This window comes from Moesziomyces antarcticus, assembly GCF_000747765.1.
Source record: "Moesziomyces antarcticus DNA, scaffold: scaffold_v10009, strain JCM 10317, whole genome shotgun sequence".
In the NCBI taxonomy this organism is placed as follows: Eukaryota; Fungi; Basidiomycota; class Ustilaginomycetes; order Ustilaginales; family Ustilaginaceae; genus Moesziomyces; species Moesziomyces antarcticus.
Genome location: NW_014639001.1, coordinates 644,023 through 662,178, shown reverse-complemented (window position 1 = coordinate 662,178; position 18,156 = coordinate 644,023). Strand labels below are relative to the sequence as shown.

At 60.4% G+C, this 18,156-nt stretch overlaps 7 protein-coding genes across 7 annotated transcripts; 4 read left to right on the top strand and 3 right to left on the bottom strand.

Moving 5' to 3' along the window:
* Window positions 1–91: 91 nt before the first annotated feature.
* Window positions 92–1,071, bottom strand: PAN0_009c3907 (aromatic ring-opening dioxygenase family protein; the record flags this gene model as incomplete). Its single annotated transcript, XM_014800866.1, has 2 exons — window positions 92–114; window positions 204–1,071. 2 exons carry the CDS (start codon window positions 1,069–1,071, stop codon window positions 92–94), a joined length of 891 nt encoding a protein of 296 aa, XP_014656352.1.
* Window positions 1,072–1,597: 526 nt separating this feature from the next.
* PAN0_009d3906 (uncharacterized protein) lies at window positions 1,598–3,454 on the top strand (the record flags this gene model as incomplete). The annotated part of the gene is made up of 1 exon (XM_014800865.1): window positions 1,598–3,454. The coding sequence occupies one exon, from the start codon at window positions 1,598–1,600 to the stop codon at window positions 3,452–3,454; it is 1,857 nt and encodes a 618-aa protein (XP_014656351.1).
* Window positions 3,455–4,508: 1,054 nt separating this feature from the next.
* Window positions 4,509–5,954, top strand: PAN0_009d3905 (aldehyde dehydrogenase (NAD+); the record flags this gene model as incomplete). Its single annotated transcript, XM_014800864.1, has 1 exon — window positions 4,509–5,954. The coding sequence occupies one exon, from the start codon at window positions 4,509–4,511 to the stop codon at window positions 5,952–5,954; it is 1,446 nt and encodes a 481-aa protein (XP_014656350.1).
* A 1,248-nt stretch (window positions 5,955–7,202) lies between these two features.
* Window positions 7,203–7,785, top strand: PAN0_009d3904 (uncharacterized protein; the record flags this gene model as incomplete). The annotated part of the gene is made up of 2 exons (XM_014800863.1): window positions 7,203–7,469; window positions 7,573–7,785. The coding sequence occupies 2 exons, from the start codon at window positions 7,203–7,205 to the stop codon at window positions 7,783–7,785; spliced, it is 480 nt and encodes a 159-aa protein (XP_014656349.1).
* A 629-nt stretch (window positions 7,786–8,414) lies between these two features.
* PAN0_009c3903 (uncharacterized protein) lies at window positions 8,415–11,945 on the bottom strand (the record flags this gene model as incomplete). The annotated part of the gene is made up of 1 exon (XM_014800862.1): window positions 8,415–11,945. The coding sequence occupies one exon, from the start codon at window positions 11,943–11,945 to the stop codon at window positions 8,415–8,417; it is 3,531 nt and encodes a 1,176-aa protein (XP_014656348.1).
* An 847-nt stretch (window positions 11,946–12,792) lies between these two features.
* Window positions 12,793–14,919, bottom strand: PAN0_009c3902 (uncharacterized protein; the record flags this gene model as incomplete). The annotated part of the gene is made up of 1 exon (XM_014800861.1): window positions 12,793–14,919. One exon carries the CDS (start codon window positions 14,917–14,919, stop codon window positions 12,793–12,795), a length of 2,127 nt encoding a protein of 708 aa, XP_014656347.1.
* Window positions 14,920–16,404: 1,485 nt separating this feature from the next.
* On the top strand, window positions 16,405–18,048 carry PAN0_009d3901 (GABA permease GabA; the record flags this gene model as incomplete). Its single annotated transcript, XM_014800860.1, has 1 exon — window positions 16,405–18,048. The coding sequence occupies one exon, from the start codon at window positions 16,405–16,407 to the stop codon at window positions 18,046–18,048; it is 1,644 nt and encodes a 547-aa protein (XP_014656346.1).
* Window positions 18,049–18,156: the final 108 nt, after the last annotated feature.

The window sequence follows — 18,156 nt, the reverse complement described above, 5'->3', positions numbered from 1 at the left end:
TCAAGGGCAAAGTACACACGCGCATGCATGGAGAAATGGATGATACATGCGGCAAGTCAAAAGAGAGATAGACGACTGAAGATGGGAGCGGCTACCAGCTGCCAAATTGGAACTCTGTAGAAGAGACGAGGACAGTTAAGCAGAAACGAGCGTCAGCTGACCCGACCTCACTCAGACGTACAAACAAGGCGAGAGGGACTTACGCGAATTGCACATGTTCTGGAGCTCCCAGCACTCTGCGGTGATCTTGTTCTTCTTGCCCTTGTCCTTGAGCGAGCCAGCCGCACCTGCGACGAACAGCAGCGGAGCATAGTGATCGTCGGTGGCGTGCGCATCTCTGTAGAGCGGGTGTCGCATGAGCCTGAGCACCGCATTGATGAGTGCAGGGCCAGAGTTGTTGACGACCGCATCCTCGACCTCGGTCCTGAAGTCGAGTGCCCACTTGGCCGGCGGGAGGGGCTGTGCAAAGTTGTCGCGGAAGATGGTGATCTGCTTCCAGTTGTTGCGGTAGAGGTTGTGCACGGTGCCTCCTGTTCCAATAATGAGCGTGTCTTCGTTGCGGAAGTCTCGAAGAGCCTTGCCAACGTCCACAAGGAGTGGAGCATTGTAGACTGAGAGACCCGACACCACCGTCACCTCGGGACACTGGCCTTGAGGATGCGCGGTCGTCGCGGGGAACATCCAGCAGAGGATGATGAACGTGTCATGGATCCACTCGAGCTCCGGATCGGTCTTGGCCTTGATGCCGTTCTGCTGTAGACGGTTCACGACCTCGTCTGCCAGACGCGGGGAAGAGTTGATCTTGTAGTCGACGTAGCGCGAGGGCTCAACCCACGCCACGGGCTGCTTTTTGGGATTGGTCGGGTTGGCCGCAACGAGGATCTCGTCGGTGGGCGATTCCCAGTGCGCGCCCATCATAATGACACGCTTGATCCCGCGTCGCATGGCCTCGCGGCCCATCTCTTCCCAGTACTGCGCCGGCGTACTCTGCTCGCCGAGCATCATGGTGCTGCCATGGCTGAAGAAGAACACGGGAGTGGTGTTGCTCGTTGACTTGATTGCTGTCGGCATGGCTGATGTGACCCTTTCAGATGATGTTCGATCGAGATGTAGGTGGACGCGAATGGCTGAGAAGGGAGTTCGAGGACGATCAAGGCAAAGATGGGGCTCGATCCAGTCCGTCGTGTATGACTTGGGTCTGGAGGTGACTTATGTGAGCACAGATTCGGTTGGGTGGAGGTTCGGCTGTGGTGGAGCTCCACCGCTCGATATCTCGGTTCCATCAGCCACCCTCGGTTCCTCCATGGACCCTGAAATCGGCTCGGAAAATCTCTCCCGCGGGGCTGGCTTTAATGATGTCGCCACCCCCACATGAAGCCGAGCGGCGTTGTTCTCCGGGCCCATCATAATTTACATCGTGGCCCCACATGTTTCCACGCATGCGAGTGGACTGGCGGTAATCGCCTTCACAGAGCCGTGAGCTGTTCAAAGCACGGATCGTCAAGAGGCCAAAGGTCTATCCGCCCGCTTTGCACCTTTCTTCTCTACAACAACCTACCAACGCTCATCATACCGAAAGCAAGTTTTTCAAGACAAGATGAGTACACAGCTGCTTCGCGGAGGCAACAAGGATGATCTGTTCGAGGGCGAGATCAAGACGCCCGGACAGCTGCCGGCACAGACGTACGAGTTCGAGGATGTGTTGGAGCACATCCAAGAGGCGCTCGTCGAGAAGCGCGTCTCTCACAATCAGGCCTATCGGTTCAAGGTGCTGGAAACCATCTTCAGCTTCTTCGAGACGGCGCGCAGCCAGCTGCTCGAGGCTGCTTCGCAAGACTTCAACGGCAAGGCAGCGCGTGTTGAGCTCGAGCTCGAGTACGCCTTCACGCTCTCGCAGATCGCTGCAGCCCTGCAGAGCCAGTGCAAGCCCGCGGTGCCTGGAGGAGCCCTCCCGGACCGCTTCTTCTCTAAGCTGACCATCGCCGGCAATGCTGGTGGTGCAGACGCGCATGTGTCCGTCACGAGGCCTGTCGGTGCAGTGCTCGTGGTGGTCCAGCCCAAGCGACCGTTCGATGACCTGTTCGCCCCGCTGGTCTCAGCCGTCGCGGCGGGTAACGTGGTGTGCGCGGTGCTCACTCCCACCATGCCGTCGCTGAACAAGGTGATTGTCGAGCAGCTCACTCCTCAGCTGCCCAAGTCGGCCGTCTTTGTGATCAGCCCTGCTGACATGCCTGCTGCACAGCATGGCGTGGCGGATCTACGGGAGGCCGCAAGTGATGCGTTTGGAGTAGAGGTACCTGGCTCTTCGCACGTGGCTACGCGCATCAGCGTGCCTGGATCCGCGTACGTCTCTGCTTCGCTCGCGACCGCACCTTCGAGTTCGCTTCCCTTGGGCCTTGGTAGCAATGCCTCCAAGGCTGTGGCAGAGAGGCTGCGGGATGTGGCGACCGAGGTGGTGGAAGGCGCGTCGATGCTGCTCGGACGTGGGGTGGGTGCTCCGAAGTACCTCTTTGTTCATGAGGAGACCTACGGCAGCTTCCGCGAGGCCCTGCTCTTGGCAATCGCCACCTCGTCGGCCAGCCTGGCGCCGCGCGACGATGGCTCCAAGCTCGAGGAAATCGTGCAAAACGAGCAGACGATCGGTAGCAAGGTGGCAAACTGCGGAGGTTCGGCGCGATTGCAGAAGCCGTTTGCATCCGAGAAGAGGCCCGGCCCGGTTGCGCTCATCGAGGTGGACGTGGACGCAGCGCGAGCCGCCAAGCTGAGCGCTGTGATCAGCGATCGCAAGGTGGTAGCGCAGATCAAGGATCTGGCTGCGCTGGTGCTGGTCGGAGTGAGCAGCACGGAGCATGCGTTTGGGCTTATCGAGGAGCTTGGACTTGACGGAGGCCACATGGTGGTGTACTCGCACGATTCGGCAGAGGTTCAGCATGTTTTGCGCGAGGTGGGCCCAGCCACCTTGTCGATCAATCACATTGCACCGGAGAATCTCTTCTCGAGCTATGCGCCCAAGCCGCTACCCAAGAGCTCTATGCTCCACCACCATCATCATCAGCAGCAGGCTAGTAAGTCGTTTAACGGAGCTGCTGGGCTTCGATGGCCTCTGGAACTCTTCCAGAGCGCGAGCTCGACGTATCTGGCTGCCACTCGCAGCACCTCGTTGGGACTGTCGGGAGTGGCTGCCTCGTCGAGCTCGGCACGATCGGCGCTGTCGAGCGGCTCGACGAACCAACGCCAGCTGGCGGTACGCAAGGCGCTGGCAGTGCACCTGGCCAAGACCAAGCGGCTGGTCAAGCGTTCGCGACCCACGGTTTCGGCGCCGATCCTGCGCGTCTTCTTCCTGCAGGGGCTGTTCCTGTTCTGGGGTAGCGCACTCACGTGTACACTGGGCGGCATCAGCTACGGCGCTTTCAAGCTCTCGCACTGGGCTTGGATGCGATACGTGAGCGCTTGAGCCCGTTGTCTGCGTCTCAATCTCACGTCTTGGCTGCTGTACATCTACATGCTTTGGTTCGGAAAGCGCCTCCCGGAGGCTTCTGTCGCTTGTTGAAATCGCACCCCGCTCTGTGGTGACTGACATGTGCGAGTGCAGTGGAATTGGATGGAAGCACGCAGTATAAGGGAAGAGAAGCATGTCACACTGCAGCGCGTGCAGATAGAAGAGGTGGCGTGGGTTACGCGTGACACTGGTTGTCGGGCCATCGTGTGCTGGTGCTGCACATTGTTTGGGCAGTGTGTCACCGTAGCCGAGGTGCGAGGCTGCGTTTTTACACTCGACCCAGGCCAAGGCTGTGAGGCACAGGATACCCCGTGCGCGTCCAAGTGCCAGCCTCTGCCTGACTGCCTCGCAGCGTCTTTGTTGCGGCTGCTTTGCCCCGTCTCCACATCGACGCTTCTTTTCCTTGACTTCCGAAGACGATCCTGCTGTGCAACATTGGGTGAGACTCTACTGTACGACTCTTGGTCAGTTCCGGAGGGACCGCATTTCCACATTGTACCATTTCTACTTGGCTGCGGTGTCACTCTCGAAGGATAGAGCGTGGGACTGAGGCGTGCGGCAAGGCAGCGGTGGCCGCCTGGGCGATCTGAAGGATCGCGGCTTGTCTCCGCAAAAAGTGCGGATGGCCGCGGGTCGCGACCCGCGAAGGACAATTTTAACCGTCTACGCAGCGAGACAGGGCGAGGGCTGAGGCTCTGTGCGCCTCCACCCGCCGCGGTCACCAAAAAGGCCGCGCGCGGTCGTACCTCGAAGCCGCGACACCGAGCTTGTGCGACCTGGTGCCTGCTTTTGGTTGGCTGTCACTTTTCGCGCTTCCAGTCCGCCACTTGGCGACAGGCTCTGATCGCCCTGCTCGGCAACTGGCACGCCGAGCGCACGGACAGCTGACCCCCGCCGCCTTGCAAGACCATCCCCGAACCGCTATAAAGAGCCCTCTCTATTCCCCGCACACGGACCGTTGACCTCTCACCCATATCCCATCACCCCCATCTATTCAGACACATTCACAATGACTGTCGGCGTCGCCTCCAAGCTGCTCGATGCGCCCTTCTCGCACGTCATCAACGGCAAGTCCGTTGATGCCAAGGGCGCCAAGATGCTCGACGTCATCGACCCCGCCACCGAAAAGGTGATCGCACAGGTGCCTATCGCCACCAAGGACACCGTCGACCAGGCCGTCGATGCCGCCCACGCCGCTTTCCCTTCGTGGTCCAAGACCTCGTGGGACGAGCGTGCTAAGCTGCTCGAGCAGTACGGCGAAGAGTTCAAGGCCATGACGCCCGAGCTCGTCAAGCTGCTCACCGCCGAGCAGGGCAAGGCGCTCATGTTCTCCCAGCACGAGTGCGAGAGCATCCTCCCCTGGTTCACCGAGCTCGCCAAGGTCCGCCTCGAAGAGAAGGTCAAGCACGAGGACGAGACACACCGCGCTGTCGAGCGCTACCTCCCTCTCGGTGTTTGCGCCGGTATTGTGCCCTGGAACTTCCCCATCCTGCTCATGCTCTGGAAGGTGACCCAGGCCATCATCACCGGTAACTGCATTATCATCAAGCCCTCGCCCTTCACGCCTCTCTGCGACATTCGCATCATCGAGGCCGCGCAGAAGATCTTCCCTCCCGGTGTGGTTCAGATCGTCGTTGGTGACGACAACCTCGGCCCTTGGATCACCGAGCACCCTCGCATCCAGAAGATCTCGTTCACCGGCAGCACTGTCACTGGCCGCCTCGTCGCCAAGAGCTGCTCTGCCACGCTCAAGCGCTTCACTCTGGAGCTCGGTGGCAACGACCCTTGCATCGTGCTCCCGCAGCAGTCGGACATGGCCACTGCCGCACAGAACGTTCTACTGAGCGCCTTCTTCAACTCGGGTCAGGTCTGCATCGCCGCCAAGCGTATCTACGTTCACGAGGACATCTACGACGAATTCAAGGCGACTCTCGCCCAGGTCGTTCAGAACTTCAAGGTGGGCCCCGGCAACGAGGAGGGCGTCATGTTCGGTCCCATCAACAACAAGATGCAGTACAACAAGGTCGCCGAGTTCTTCGAGGAGTCCAAGAACAAGAAGTTCAACTTCATCTCCGGAGGCGAGGTCGAGAAGAAGGATGGCTACTTCTACCCGCTCAGCATCGTCGACAACCCTCCTGAGGACAGCAAGCTCGTTCAGGAGGAGCCCTTCGGCCCCATCGTGCCCCTGCTCAAGTGGAAGGACGAGGCCGACCTGCTCAAGCGCGTCAACGACTCCCAGTGGGGTCTCGGTGCCACCGTTTGGGGGTCTGACAACGCTGCCGCCGAGCGCATCGCTCGCCAGGTCGAAAGCGGGACGGTGTGGATCAATCGAATGGTGAGCCATCACCCTGCCGTTCCTTTCGGCGGTATGAAGAGCTCTGGTATCGGTGCCGAGCATGGTTCCTCCGGTCTTGCCGCCTACTGCCAGGTCCAGGCCATCTGGCTCCCGAAGTAATTATCTCTTCCGCTTCCTGCTCTCTCAACGTTAGTTTCCCTGCCGTAGGCTCTCTCGCTTCTCTACTTCATGAATCTTATGAAATCTCGCTACAGTTTGTACGTGGTCAGCACGCTGGTGGATGAGGGTCGATATGGTGGTGGGGTCCCCGCGGGCCGATGAGCGTGGGGCAAATTTCATAATGTTAGGTCCTGAAAGCGTGAGCCGCGTTGTCGAATTTTTCGATCCGCGCCCTTCGGGCCATTGTTTCCGACCCGCGACGTGCGGAACTCGACACCACCCGCAACCCCCGCACAGCACCCGCACAGCACCCGCACAGCGCCCGTTTATCACTCCCGCACAGGCGCACAGACAGGCGATCCAGAAAGGCTCGCTCCAGGAGTGAGAGAAGTAGTCTGCCGGACGACTCGGTGTGAGAGCCGCCAGGAAATCGAGAAAGGGACCGGCACTGGCTGAGCGCCGGTGAGCAAGTCGACAAAAGCAGACGGAGTAATGCATCACGAAGCAAGATGTTTTGACGAGCGAATGTCAATGTTGGACTTGCGCGATGTACTGACTGCACGGGCGGAGTGAGAAGCTAGCTCAGTGAGATTGAGACGTGCGTGACAGAGGGAGGCAGAGGCCTTACATGACCTACAGTATCTGATGTATGTCGCCTGCACTGTCGGCGCCATATCGTTCAGCCTCGCAGACTACAACATCAAGGCTCGTGGTCGCCTGAAAAAACCTTGCCGGCCAGAACTTGCCTCCAGGATTTGCCTCCAGGCCTTGCGGACAGGCCTCGGGGATCCTCGACAAGTTCGAAGTGATGCCTGCGTGAGGTCACCGTGGTATCGATCAAGGCGATCCTCCATCCGAGCTTGACGCAGCTTATTCCTAGTCCGTCTTCGTGGGTCGCTTGGGCGGCATCACCGTGGTATCAATTTTGACTGCCTGCCATCCAAGCTTATGGGGATAGACACCCGAGCATCCTGAATTGGCCCTAGCGGACCGGTTGTGGCTGTTGACGGCCGGTTCTTGACTCAAAGCTATTTCTATCGCGCAACAACTCCAGCCGTCAACAATCGCAGCCAGTCCACCACGGCTAGGTCCGGGTACCTCGGCGTTAATGCTCACAAGCTCGGATGGCGGCGGTCATCATTGAAATTACGGTGGTGCCGCCCATGCGACACACGAAAACGGGCAAGGATCCGAACAAGCTGTCGGAGTGGAGACAGGCCGAGGCTCGCAAAATCTTCCCTGGCGGCCATGACTCCGAGCGCATCATCGTCACTTTCAGTCGTCATTGATCTGTTCTCATCCGTAGGCATGCCTCGATCGCATAGCGCCGACAAGGGCGACCCCACTCGCAAGACTCCCGGACAAGGCACCATCGGCATGAGATCGTCTGGACAGTGGAAAGTCCAGCTGAACGGCAGGTTCAACGGTCTCTTCGACGAGTTGGACGAGGTGGAGGACGCGCGCAAGCGGCCTGACGATGCCCAGGCAAAGCGCGTTCAACAGGAATGCGACTCGGTCAGCGTTCCTCGGACATCTACAGGCCACGCTTTCCTAACCTCCAAGACTGGTGAGGCCGTGCTTCCCTGACGTCTGCCGGCCACGCTTTCCTAACGTCAAGCATGGCGACGTGTTGCTCGTCGATGACGATGTGCTTCGACGTCCCCAACACTACAGCCTCAAGATGCACAAGGGCGGCTACGCACCCGGCAAAGGAAAGCCCATTCATCTCCACACCATGAAGAAAGCGGCGAGACAGTTCGTGGACCACAAAAGCCACGGCAAGCTCGACAACAGACGCAGCACTTATGGAGGCCACAACCCCGGCCGCTAAGCTCAAAGTCGCTGCCAAGCTTTGTTGCGCGCTGGACATCTTTTGATGAACATTGAGTGGTGCCGCTCCGACGCCGATGCGGCTGTCTGGCCGGTCGGTCAGTGGCTCAGGGGTTTGCAGCATGTACCTCGCGCAGCAACTCGCTCGCTCAGTTAGCTCGCACTCGCACGCCGCGTAGATTGAATCACCGTCATCATTCGCATTCGCAGCCATGTTACAGCACTGTCATATATGTTGGTTTTGATCGCATACAGCCGTCTGCTGTCCGTCGCCTGCATCGGCATCGGCGCCTTTAAGCCACGGATGGGGGCGAAAAAGGGCGGCCAAGCCCGTGGAGTATGGAGCCGGGAGAAGGCAGGCGAAGGCAGGGGATGATACCGCCCGCGTAATCCTCGGCTGCGTCAAGTCCGCCGCTGGCCGGGTCCCCAGCGGCGTCCGGCCCGCCGTGGCATCCTCGGCGGCAGACCTGACGCCGCCGAGCGGTGAGGAGAACATCGTTGTCCTGGCAACCGCAGGGGATCGCGACAGCGGGGCGGACTCAAGATAAAGACGTCGTTTTGACGCTTGCAGAGCCGTCCTCACACAGCGTGGTACAGAATCGACTGAAATGACGAAACGCGTATTGATATTCAACTGGCATCCGTGCGTCGAGGCGTCAGTGCAGCAAGTGAGTCGAGGATCTTGGCGAGCGATTGACCGATTGGCCAGACACCCACGCCGTCATCGGCGCGAAGCCACTTTGATGCAAGCGACAAGATGCGTTCGGGTGCTAGCGGGTGGGCGAGGTTGCCGACCGATTCGAGCATGAATGTCGTAGGTGCTGAGCGCGCATCTGCCGCATCCATACTGTTGATGCTTGTGGCTGCCGAGCTGTACGCACCTGCGCTCGAGGGCGATGTGGACGAGGCGATCGAGGCTGATGATCCAGAGCGCCACACTCGCGTCGATCCCGCATCGGCCGATCCCTGTGAGACTGCCGACCGAGCAGGCCCGTTGAAGGCGATGCGATAGATCGTCCCCGACGGTGCGCCTGCCGAGTTCTGGAGCACCAACAGCGACACAGCTTGCAGGGCGATGGCAGCGTAAAAGATGTGGAGACACTCGACGGGAGCTCGCTGGAGGCTCTGCTTTGCTAGGCGTAGCATCTGGCCAGCGTGAAAGACGATGCATCTGGTCTTCCAGGGTTTGGCCTGGTTGAGTTGGGCGCTGAGCTCGTTGCGCGCAGCCTGCATGCGAGGCACGCCGCGCCGACACGAGAGCAGCTGGAGCATCTCGGGCGAGATGAGCTCAAAGAGCTGGATGGCATGCAGCAGCAGGTCGACGCGCGCATCGCGCACCTGGTTGGTGCTGAGCAGGTCGGTGGCCGCGCCGAGGTAGTTGCGCATCCTCTCGCGCGCCTGCTCCTCGTCGCCGAGCAGCATCGGACAGAATCGCACCATCTTCATCGTGTGATGCGTGGACAGCATGACAGCCGAGCCAACACACAGCCTGCTGAACGGAGAGAGTCGCGCCAGTGCCTCCCTTTCTTCCTCGGTGACCGACGCGACGGCATCGTTGGGAGACGCTTGTGCGTAGCGCTGAATAATGTCGCACGCGGTGGCCACGTCGAGCTGGCTCGAGCTGTCGGGCCAGACGAAATGCTCGTCTGCTACGTCGGCCACAATCGAGGGCATGCCAACGCCTGCGCCGGGCTGCAATCCCCTGAGCGGAGGCGCGAGCATCTTTGCGGTCTGCATCCACTCGATTGCCGTAGGTGCTTCCCAGAGCCGATCGTCACACGGCAGTTTGCCCGTGATCTCGTTGGGCGCGAAAGCTTCGGGCAAGTTCCAGTGGACCGACAGCTCGGTCTCGGACACGAGCGTAGACCACGCGGTACGACGGCCCGATTCCCAAGCAATCCAGGCAGTCCATCGCTCGTCGATGGTTGCACGCGCCGGCAACTTGGGCGGAGCGATGTTCTCGAGCAGCCTAGCGCGCCGGATCATGGTGCAATAGGTTGATCTGAACGCCTCTGCATACTCCTGTCGAGACGGCACGCCGACACTACGCCAGATCATGTAGATGAGCAGAATCGACTGAAAGGTCGAGGTGACGCGTGCGAGCGCATTGTTGGAGAGCGTGGCTCGGCTGACGCTGATCTGGTCGAGACTGGCGAGGTAGATGGCAGCATTGCGACTGCCGGGGATCTCGGAGAAGAAGGCACCGACTGCACAGAGCGCGGCGAGCAAACGGGGATCGCAGCGATCGGGATGGAAGGTGACCTGGTGGATGGCGGGCAGATACGAGTAGCAGTGGTGGAAGAAGAGCTGGAGGTAGACGTTTAGCGTGGCTGCGTCGAGCGAGGCAAAGGCGGCGTTGAAGCGCTCCTCTTCGAGTGGGCCTTCGGCGGCGTTCTTGAGGTGCTCGACCATGCGCATCATGGCGCCATGACCGATGCGCTTGACGTGAGCCATGTCTTCGGCCATGAGGTGCTCCTCGGAGGCGCGGGTGAAGATGAAACTGGGCAGCGAATTCTCCTTGATGGCCGGGTTCCAGCGGTTTGGCCACGCCTGGGATGCGGCAGCGTTGCGGCCACTCGAGGTTTTGGCGTGGCGAGCGGGACGTAGGCCATCAGCGAAGGCAGCCGCGGTGTCTGCGCTGTGCGAACCGCGCTTGGAGTCGGAGGGATCGGATCTTGCGGAGTCGCTGGTGACGAGGTCGTCTTCTGCGGGCTCGGGGCTATTCCAGCGCGAACGACCTGTGGTGACGGCTCTGTTGTCTGAGGGCAGTACATCGGCTGAGCCATTGAGCTCGTCCACGCCGATTTGGGGCATTGGCGTCCTGGCGGCTCCAGAGTCGTTCAAGGCTTGCGAAGAGCGCTGGCCAAAGTCGAGCATCTCTGCGGCGGAGCTGAGGACAAAGAGCGGGCTGTTTTGCTGGATGGGCGCGGTGTTGGAGAGATGGCGATGGTGGGGAGTGAGGGTATTTTGTGGCTGCGCTTGAGCTTGTTCGAACGAGGGCAGAGCGGACAAGGCGTCTGAGGAGGAGGGAGCGAGGGCGTTGGGACGAGCGGCAAGGTCGAAATCGGCCCACTCGTACATCTGTGCCCAGTCGAGGAGCTGAGGGGCTTCTGGGCTGTCGCCAAAGATCCAGTCGATCTTTTCGAGGTCGGGGCGTTCCTGGACGAGAGGCCCGTCGAGCCATCCGATGAGGTCGTGAAGCGTACGTTGTGCGTTGGCAGCATTTGCATCGACGGGAGGCGGAGGGGCGTGGAGCATGTGCGTGAGGCTCTGCGTTGCCGGAATAAAGTTTGCGGGAGTGGCGGAGAGCAAGGATTGAGGCTGGAGGTCGACGGGGGTGGACGAGGATATGGAAGATGCGGAGAAGTGGGTCTCGAGCAGGGAGGGAGGTTGCTGTGCGAAAGTGGCTGGACTAGCTGTGGATGCCTGGGCAGGGTAAGGGGTGGAGCTGGCGATGGGCGGAGAAGCAGTGTGTGCGTCAAAGGAGGCGGGAGGGGGCTCGTTGTTCCATGCATCGTCGACGTTGTGCGTGGGCGAGGAGGGGGCGGTGTCGGAGTGGGCGGGATAGACGCAGGCGGTGTCCGGCAGACGACGGCAGCGGGCACACGAAGGTTTTGCAGCGTCGCACTTGAGCTTTTTGGAGGAGCAGCGGAGGCAGGCGGCTTCGACGCGAGCGAGTGCGGAGCGTTGACGCTTTGTGAGTTTAGTGTTTGACTCGTCGAGGTTGAGTTCCTTGCGTGTGACGTGGAGCCTGCGATGACGCTGGAGGACGTCGGACCTGCGGAATCTTTTGCCACAGTCGTCGCAAGAGAAGGAGGCGGAGTCGGTGTGGGATGCACGGTGGCGGATCATGTGCTCATGGCGTGCGAACGTCTTTGAGCAGATGTCGCATCTGTGTTTTGTAGAGGAGGAGGCGGATGGCGCATCGTCGAGGGAGGGATCGATTGCGCCGGTTGATTTTGTGGAGGGATGGCGCTGGGAAGAGATCATGTGGGCGATGGCGTGTGCGCCTGCTGCCGGGGAGGGAGAGCGGGATGAGGACTCGGAGTCGTTGTCTTCATCATCGCGATCATCGTCGTCATCGTCGTCGCGCCCCGAGTCGGAGAGGAAGGAGTCGAGACGCCTGCGCTTGTTTGGAGGTGCAGCGACGGCGAGCACCATGATTGTCGGCGAGAGACGAGATTTAGGCAAGTATGAGACGCTTCTCGGCGTTTGGTGTGCAAGGTGAGATGCGTGAGATGAAGGGACGCGATGTCAAAGTCAAAGTCAAAGTCAAAGTGGAAGTCAAAGTCAAAGTCAAAGTCAAAGTCAAGATGGATGGACGTCGGCCTTGTCGGCAGTCGGCAGTCGGCAATTGTGCCACCGTTCGCTCTGTGGCTGGTGGGACAAGGACGGTCGGACAAGGCGGAATGCATTGCCAGAAGGGGCGTACAAGGGTCGGAGCGTGCGGGCCGTGCCGCGCTCCGCTTTCCGAAGCCGTGTGAGTCTATTTGCATTGACCAATCCAAGTCGGCCCAATTCAGAGGTTTGAAGTGAGCGCTTGCCCGGACCCTGACGCCGCTTCAAAGCCCCGCATCACACGGCACACGAACGGAGCTGTAAACCCCCACCCCCTCAAACCCCCACCTCGGCCCCAGCTTTTGCGTCTGGGCAAGCCCGTCCCCAACATCTGGGCTGCAACTCGTTCCGATTCGGATGGCGATAGGCTTGGCACCTCATTCGCCTTGCCCTATCTGCCCCGCACTTCGAGCTCCGTGAGTCCCCGCATGTCACGACTAGACTTGTCCGTTGGTGCATGGCTGTGCAGTGCCGTGTTCGAGCGGGCAAGGTCAAGTCATGAAGTATAATCCGCCAAAATTTATAATCCGCCAAAATTCAAACGAGAAAAGCTGACCGCAATATTTCCGCTTCCGCTTCCGCTGCCTTCGCAAACACTACACAAACTTGGCATCCATCTGCTTTGTTCAGCTTTCTTCATCATTCATATTATCTAGATGACTAGCGAGGTCTACATCTTGCAGCATGCCGACGACGACTCCGCCTCGCCCTCGTGCGAGCTGAGCAGCGTCGATCGGTTGACCGCCTGCGAGCTGGTGGCGATATCGAGGATCGGGCACGTCTCCCAAAAGTCGTTGGGCTTGAGCGACATCATGAGCGACTCGACGGGCATCACGGGGAAGTCCTCGACACGCGGGTTGTGCGTGAGACCAAACACGGCCCACACCACCACGTCCTCGTTGACGGTGCTCTGCTTGCCTGCGCTGTACGTCGCAAGTCCGCCCTGCTTGCCGTTGGACTGGTTGGTGTACTTGCCGCCCGCCCACAGCTCGTCGTCGCGGTACTTGGTCACCCACACGTGGTGTCTTGCAAACTCGGCGCGCGCATACGCCACCGAATCTGGGTGTGCCAGCAGCAGCTGCGTCGCAGGCACGTGCATCTTGTATCCGATCGGCTTCTGCGAGATGGCGTTGATCTTGTTAGGGTTGGTGATCTTGAACGTGCGGTTCTGCATGGGAGCCAGATCCGCTCCGCCCTCGTGCGTCAGCACGGTCTTCTGCACCGTGTAGCCCACGCCGTGCGGGTTCGCCAGCTTGTCGGCCTCCGTGCTGAACGGCATGGCCACGCTGTCCTCGTAGTGCACCGTGTTGCCGTCGCCGTCGATGCGCGGGTCGACGCGAACGCAAAAGATGTGCTGGTGGTTGGTACCCAGCACACCGCGCGACACCACGTTGCCGTACGGCGACGTCTTGCCCGCATCGATGGGCGACACGGACAGCACACCCGTGGCACGCACCTCGAACGAGATCGCTCCCGTCTGGTCAAAGTGCCACAAGAAGATGTACTCGTAGTTGGCCACCGTGATGATGGTCTGCAGCACGAGCGTGCGGCGACGCACCACGTACGGGTTGTTGGTTCGGTAGTTGGTGTGCTTCATGCCCAGGCCGTCGTCGACCTCGTGCATGCACACCACCTTTTGCTGCTGAAGCAGCTCGCCGTTGGGCAGCGCAAGGTGGCCGTCAAAGTAGTGGATCGCACCCAGGCAGTCGCACCCCAGACCGAGGCTGTTGGCAGTAAAGCCGCACGAGGCATCGCCCACATCGAACGCCTGCTTGCGGTGCAGCGGCGGACGCGGATCGCCGTACGGTACCGTCATCTCGGACATCGACAGTCGGTGAAAGACGGATCGGCCCTTGAATCGAAGGTCGTGCAGCGCCAAGCCTTCCCTCGCAGTCCAGCTGATGCGGAAATTCCATCCCTGCCACTCGACGTTCTTGCCGCTCACCGTGAACGACGCACCCTCGGGCTGCTGAACGATGAGCGGCTTGAGACCCGGTCGCGCCTGGAAGTTGGGCTGGAGATGCGGCATGTACTCGCGATCCTCCATGTTGGACTGCGCCCATCCCTGCTTCCAGGTGTGCACCATGCCGTCGGCCGAGTCGCCGGTGTAGCACCAGTCGACACGCGTGATCTTGCCCGTCAGCACGTCGACGACAGGCACGAACGGCAGCGGCCACGAGTAGTGGAACGAGTCGCCATCGTGTCCCGTGCGCGGCGACTTGAGGTACATGAGGAACTGCATCAGGTACGGCTGGTCCTCGAACGAGTCGGCGCCAAAGATCCACGGATCGGAAGCGATGGGCGTGTCAGCCTCCAGACCGAGCTCCTTGAGCGCCTGGTGAACCAGCGGATCCTGCACCACCGCCTTTTCGAACTCCTCGAGCTGCGTGATGTCGAGGTTGGTACGGTGGGCGCCCGCCACGACGGTGTGCGACTCGACGCTTTGCGAGGCTACGTCGAGTACGGTTTCGTGGATCTTGGCCGTCTTGGGCTCGATGTAGATCGCCTCGATCTTGCGCGGCAGTGGCGCCGGATTCTTGCCGGCATGGTAGGCATCGAGCCAGGGAAGCAGAACCGCCTTGCGAGGTTCCTGTCGCTGGACCGACTTGAACCAGGGGTCGAAACCATCCTGGGCGTGGTAGGCACGGATGAGCTCGACCGCCAGCTTGTTCTCAGCGGGAGTAATGTCGTCGAGCGGGTGGAGCTGCGTCCGAGCTACCGACTTGCCGCCAACCGACTTGATGCCGACAGACGATGCTGGGCCCGAGTCGACCACGTCTACTGCAGTGGGAGCCATCTTTGCCGTGGTATGAGCTTTGCAGCCAAGTAAACTATCGCGATGGTATGGAGGGAAGGCAAAGAGATGCGCAACGTACCAGATTACTTTAAGTAGTCTGAAGAACCAGCCAGCAAGGCTGGAGCGACGATCTGTAGCTCGTCAGAGTGTGTCTGTGCTGGATCTGGTGCGCACGGAAGATTTGGCTTCTACAGGACTGCCTGCTGCAACTGCGCGGCCCGCCCTATCGGATAGCTTCGAGGCGTCTTGACTCTGCACATCACTGTCATGCGCCCGTGGTCACGCGCACGGCTTTAGCGGTATGCGAGCACACTCGGGGGCCAAAGTGCCGCAATGTGGGCGTGGGCGTGGACGAAAGAAGAGCCTGGCGCGCTTATCGCCCTCAAGCGCTGTGCACAGAGATTGGCCGCGCCGCTAATCTAGGCGGTGACAGCTGTGCCAAAATTAAGCGACGCGTTCCGATTGGCTCGCTTACTCGCCTGTACGCTTAGTCGCTTAGCGTTCGCCACCGTCTGGAAGAGCACCATCAGGTTCACCCGTCGGATCCACAAAGCTTGCCGTGTCATATTGGCGCAGTAGATGCGAACGACGAATCGCAGCCAATCGCTTCCAGCTTATCAAACTTGCCATTGCTGTTGATTGGTGCGTGGTCGGAGCTCGTCCAGCAAGCCGATGTCACAGGGTCTGATAGGCGTGCTCGCACGTCGTGTCGGTAGGTCGAACCCTGCTCGGCCCGTGCGACTTGCTTTGGTTTAGCCTTGCACGCCGTCAAGCGGCACAAAGGCCATGTACCAATTAATAAACGCTACCCCGCATTTTTGGTGCATCGTGCAGGCTTCCGCAGACCCTTGCCGATACCTGGCGCCGGGCTGGATTCTTTATCGTGGTGCACTGCCGCGATAACAGAGTGTTGCGCCTCGCTTGGACACGCGTCCTTGCACAGTGCACCGCCTAGGGAGTTGGGTCGTGCTTGGCATCTCGGCACTTGGCCATACAGCACATGCGAGCGCAGGCGCACGGCTGGCTCGAACGCGTGCGCTCGCCCTGATCCAGGGTCGGATGATCGTTGCCGTGCTGGTGGTGGAACCCGCGCCCGTCCCATATCGCCGAGATGGCCTGGCCGTTATCCGTAGGCGTGATTGCAACCCTGGCGTGCGGAACTTGACATTCAAGGTCCGTCCACCTTTCCCGCCCTGCGAAGCGGCTCAACCAGTCCATCCCGCCTGAGGCCCAGCTCGCATGTCGGCACCATGTGCTCAGTGTCGATCGAATGCTCCTGCACCCACCTCCTTCCCGCTTATCATCCTCGAGCAAGTACTGTGATGCAAGGGCTCGCCCGGAATCTCTCTCAACATCGTATAAGAAAGCAGTCCGAGAGCTGCTTGGAGGCGCCGCCCTTGATTTGCATCGGAAGATTCTGCCAAGCGCAGTTCCGCTACAAGATCGACATCATCCCGGGTCGTACCAAGCACGAGCCTTCTCATCATGTCTCAAGAAAAGAAGATGGCCGAGTCCAGCAAGCACTTGTCTTCGGGCGCCGAGATCACCGTGTCGGAGCTCGATCGGCAGGCGCCAGTCAGTTTCGTCGGTGATGGCGGCGAGGAAGCAAGGCTTGACCACACTACCGGCGATGGAGTGCTGGGCAAGAAGCTGAGTACGCTGGGAGCGATTGCGCTCGGGTATACGTCGCTCTCTACATGGATTGCCTACTCGGCGAGTGCAGCGACAGCGCTGGCGAGCGGAGGAGCCAACGTTCTGGTGTGGGGCATGATCATCGTGGGCGTCTGCAACATGGCGGCTGCCATCACGATCGCCGAGCCGGCCTCGCAATTTCCCAACGCCTCGGGCCAGGCAGCATGGGTGTATCGGCTGCACGGACGCTATCTGTCGTACTTGACTTCGTGGCTGGTGCTGCTGGGTTACATCTTCCTCAGCGTAGCGGCGCAGCTCATCACCACGGTCATCCTGCTCGCCATGATCAACCTCACGTTTCCGTCGTATGTGATCGAGACGTGGCACGTGTCGGTGTCGATCGTTTGTACGGCGGCGTTCAGCTTTGTGGTGGCGGGGATCGCGTCGAAGCTGGTGTCGAGGCTGAACGTGTTTGCGTTTACGTGGTCGGTGCTGGGACTGGTGGTGGTGGTGTTGACGCTGCTGATCCAATCGCGCGGCCAGTACAATACGGTCGAGTTTGCACTGGTGGACATTGTCAACGTGTCGGGATGGGGCAACAACTTTATCCCGTGGGTGCTGGGACTTTCGCAGGCGGCGCTGTCGACGACGGCGATGGATGTGCCGACGCACTTTTCGGAGGAGATGGCCAACCCTGCGCGCCAGGTGCCGATCGCGATCTTTGGCGGGCTTGGAACGAGCGTTGTGGTGACGCTGGCGTATGCGTTTGTGCTCGTATTTACGCTGCCGGAGCTGGATGCGATCATCACCACCTCGACGGGCTTTCCTTTCGCCGAGATGCTGCGGCTCAAGACGTCGCGTTCGGGCGCGATTGTGCTGCTGCTGATTCCGCTCGTGTCGTTCCTGATCACGTCGGCGGATGTGGCCATGGCGGCGAGTCGATGCATCTACGGCTTTTCGCGCCAGCGTGGCTTCCCGCTCTCGACGTTCTTTGGCACGGTCAACACGAGGTTCGACTCGCCGCTGCGCGCGGGTCTGCTGGTGCTGGTGTGCCAGAGCTGCATCGGGCTGATCTACATTGGCAATACGGCGGCGTTTAGCGCGATCATCTCGGTGCCGACGTTGCTACTCGCGGTGTCGTATGCGATCGTGGCCGGGGTGTGCTTGGCCGCAAGGTACCGAGCAGGCCGAGGCGAGCCACGTGGAGCAACGGCCGACAAGCAAGGTGGCAGCATGGGATCCGACTCGTCCGAGGGCGACGGCGATGGTGCTTGGGATCCGCCGTTCAAGATGCCCAAGTGGCTGACCATTTCGGCCAATCTGCTCACGATTGCATTTACGGTGCTGCTCTGCGTCTTCCTGTCGCTGCCGCCGACGTGGCCGGTGACGAGCGCCAACATGAACTACACTTCGGCCTTTTTGGTGGGCAGCTTTGCCATCCCGGCCGTGTGCTGGATCCGGTATCGGCATGCGTACCAGGGGCCTCTTGTACACTAGGTCACTTTGCAATTGCCACACACGACGCTGAGCTCAGAAGTTTGACATATGAGGTAGCGGCGAGACAGCGGCGAATCGGGGACTCGATGAGCGAATCTTGCCATGCGC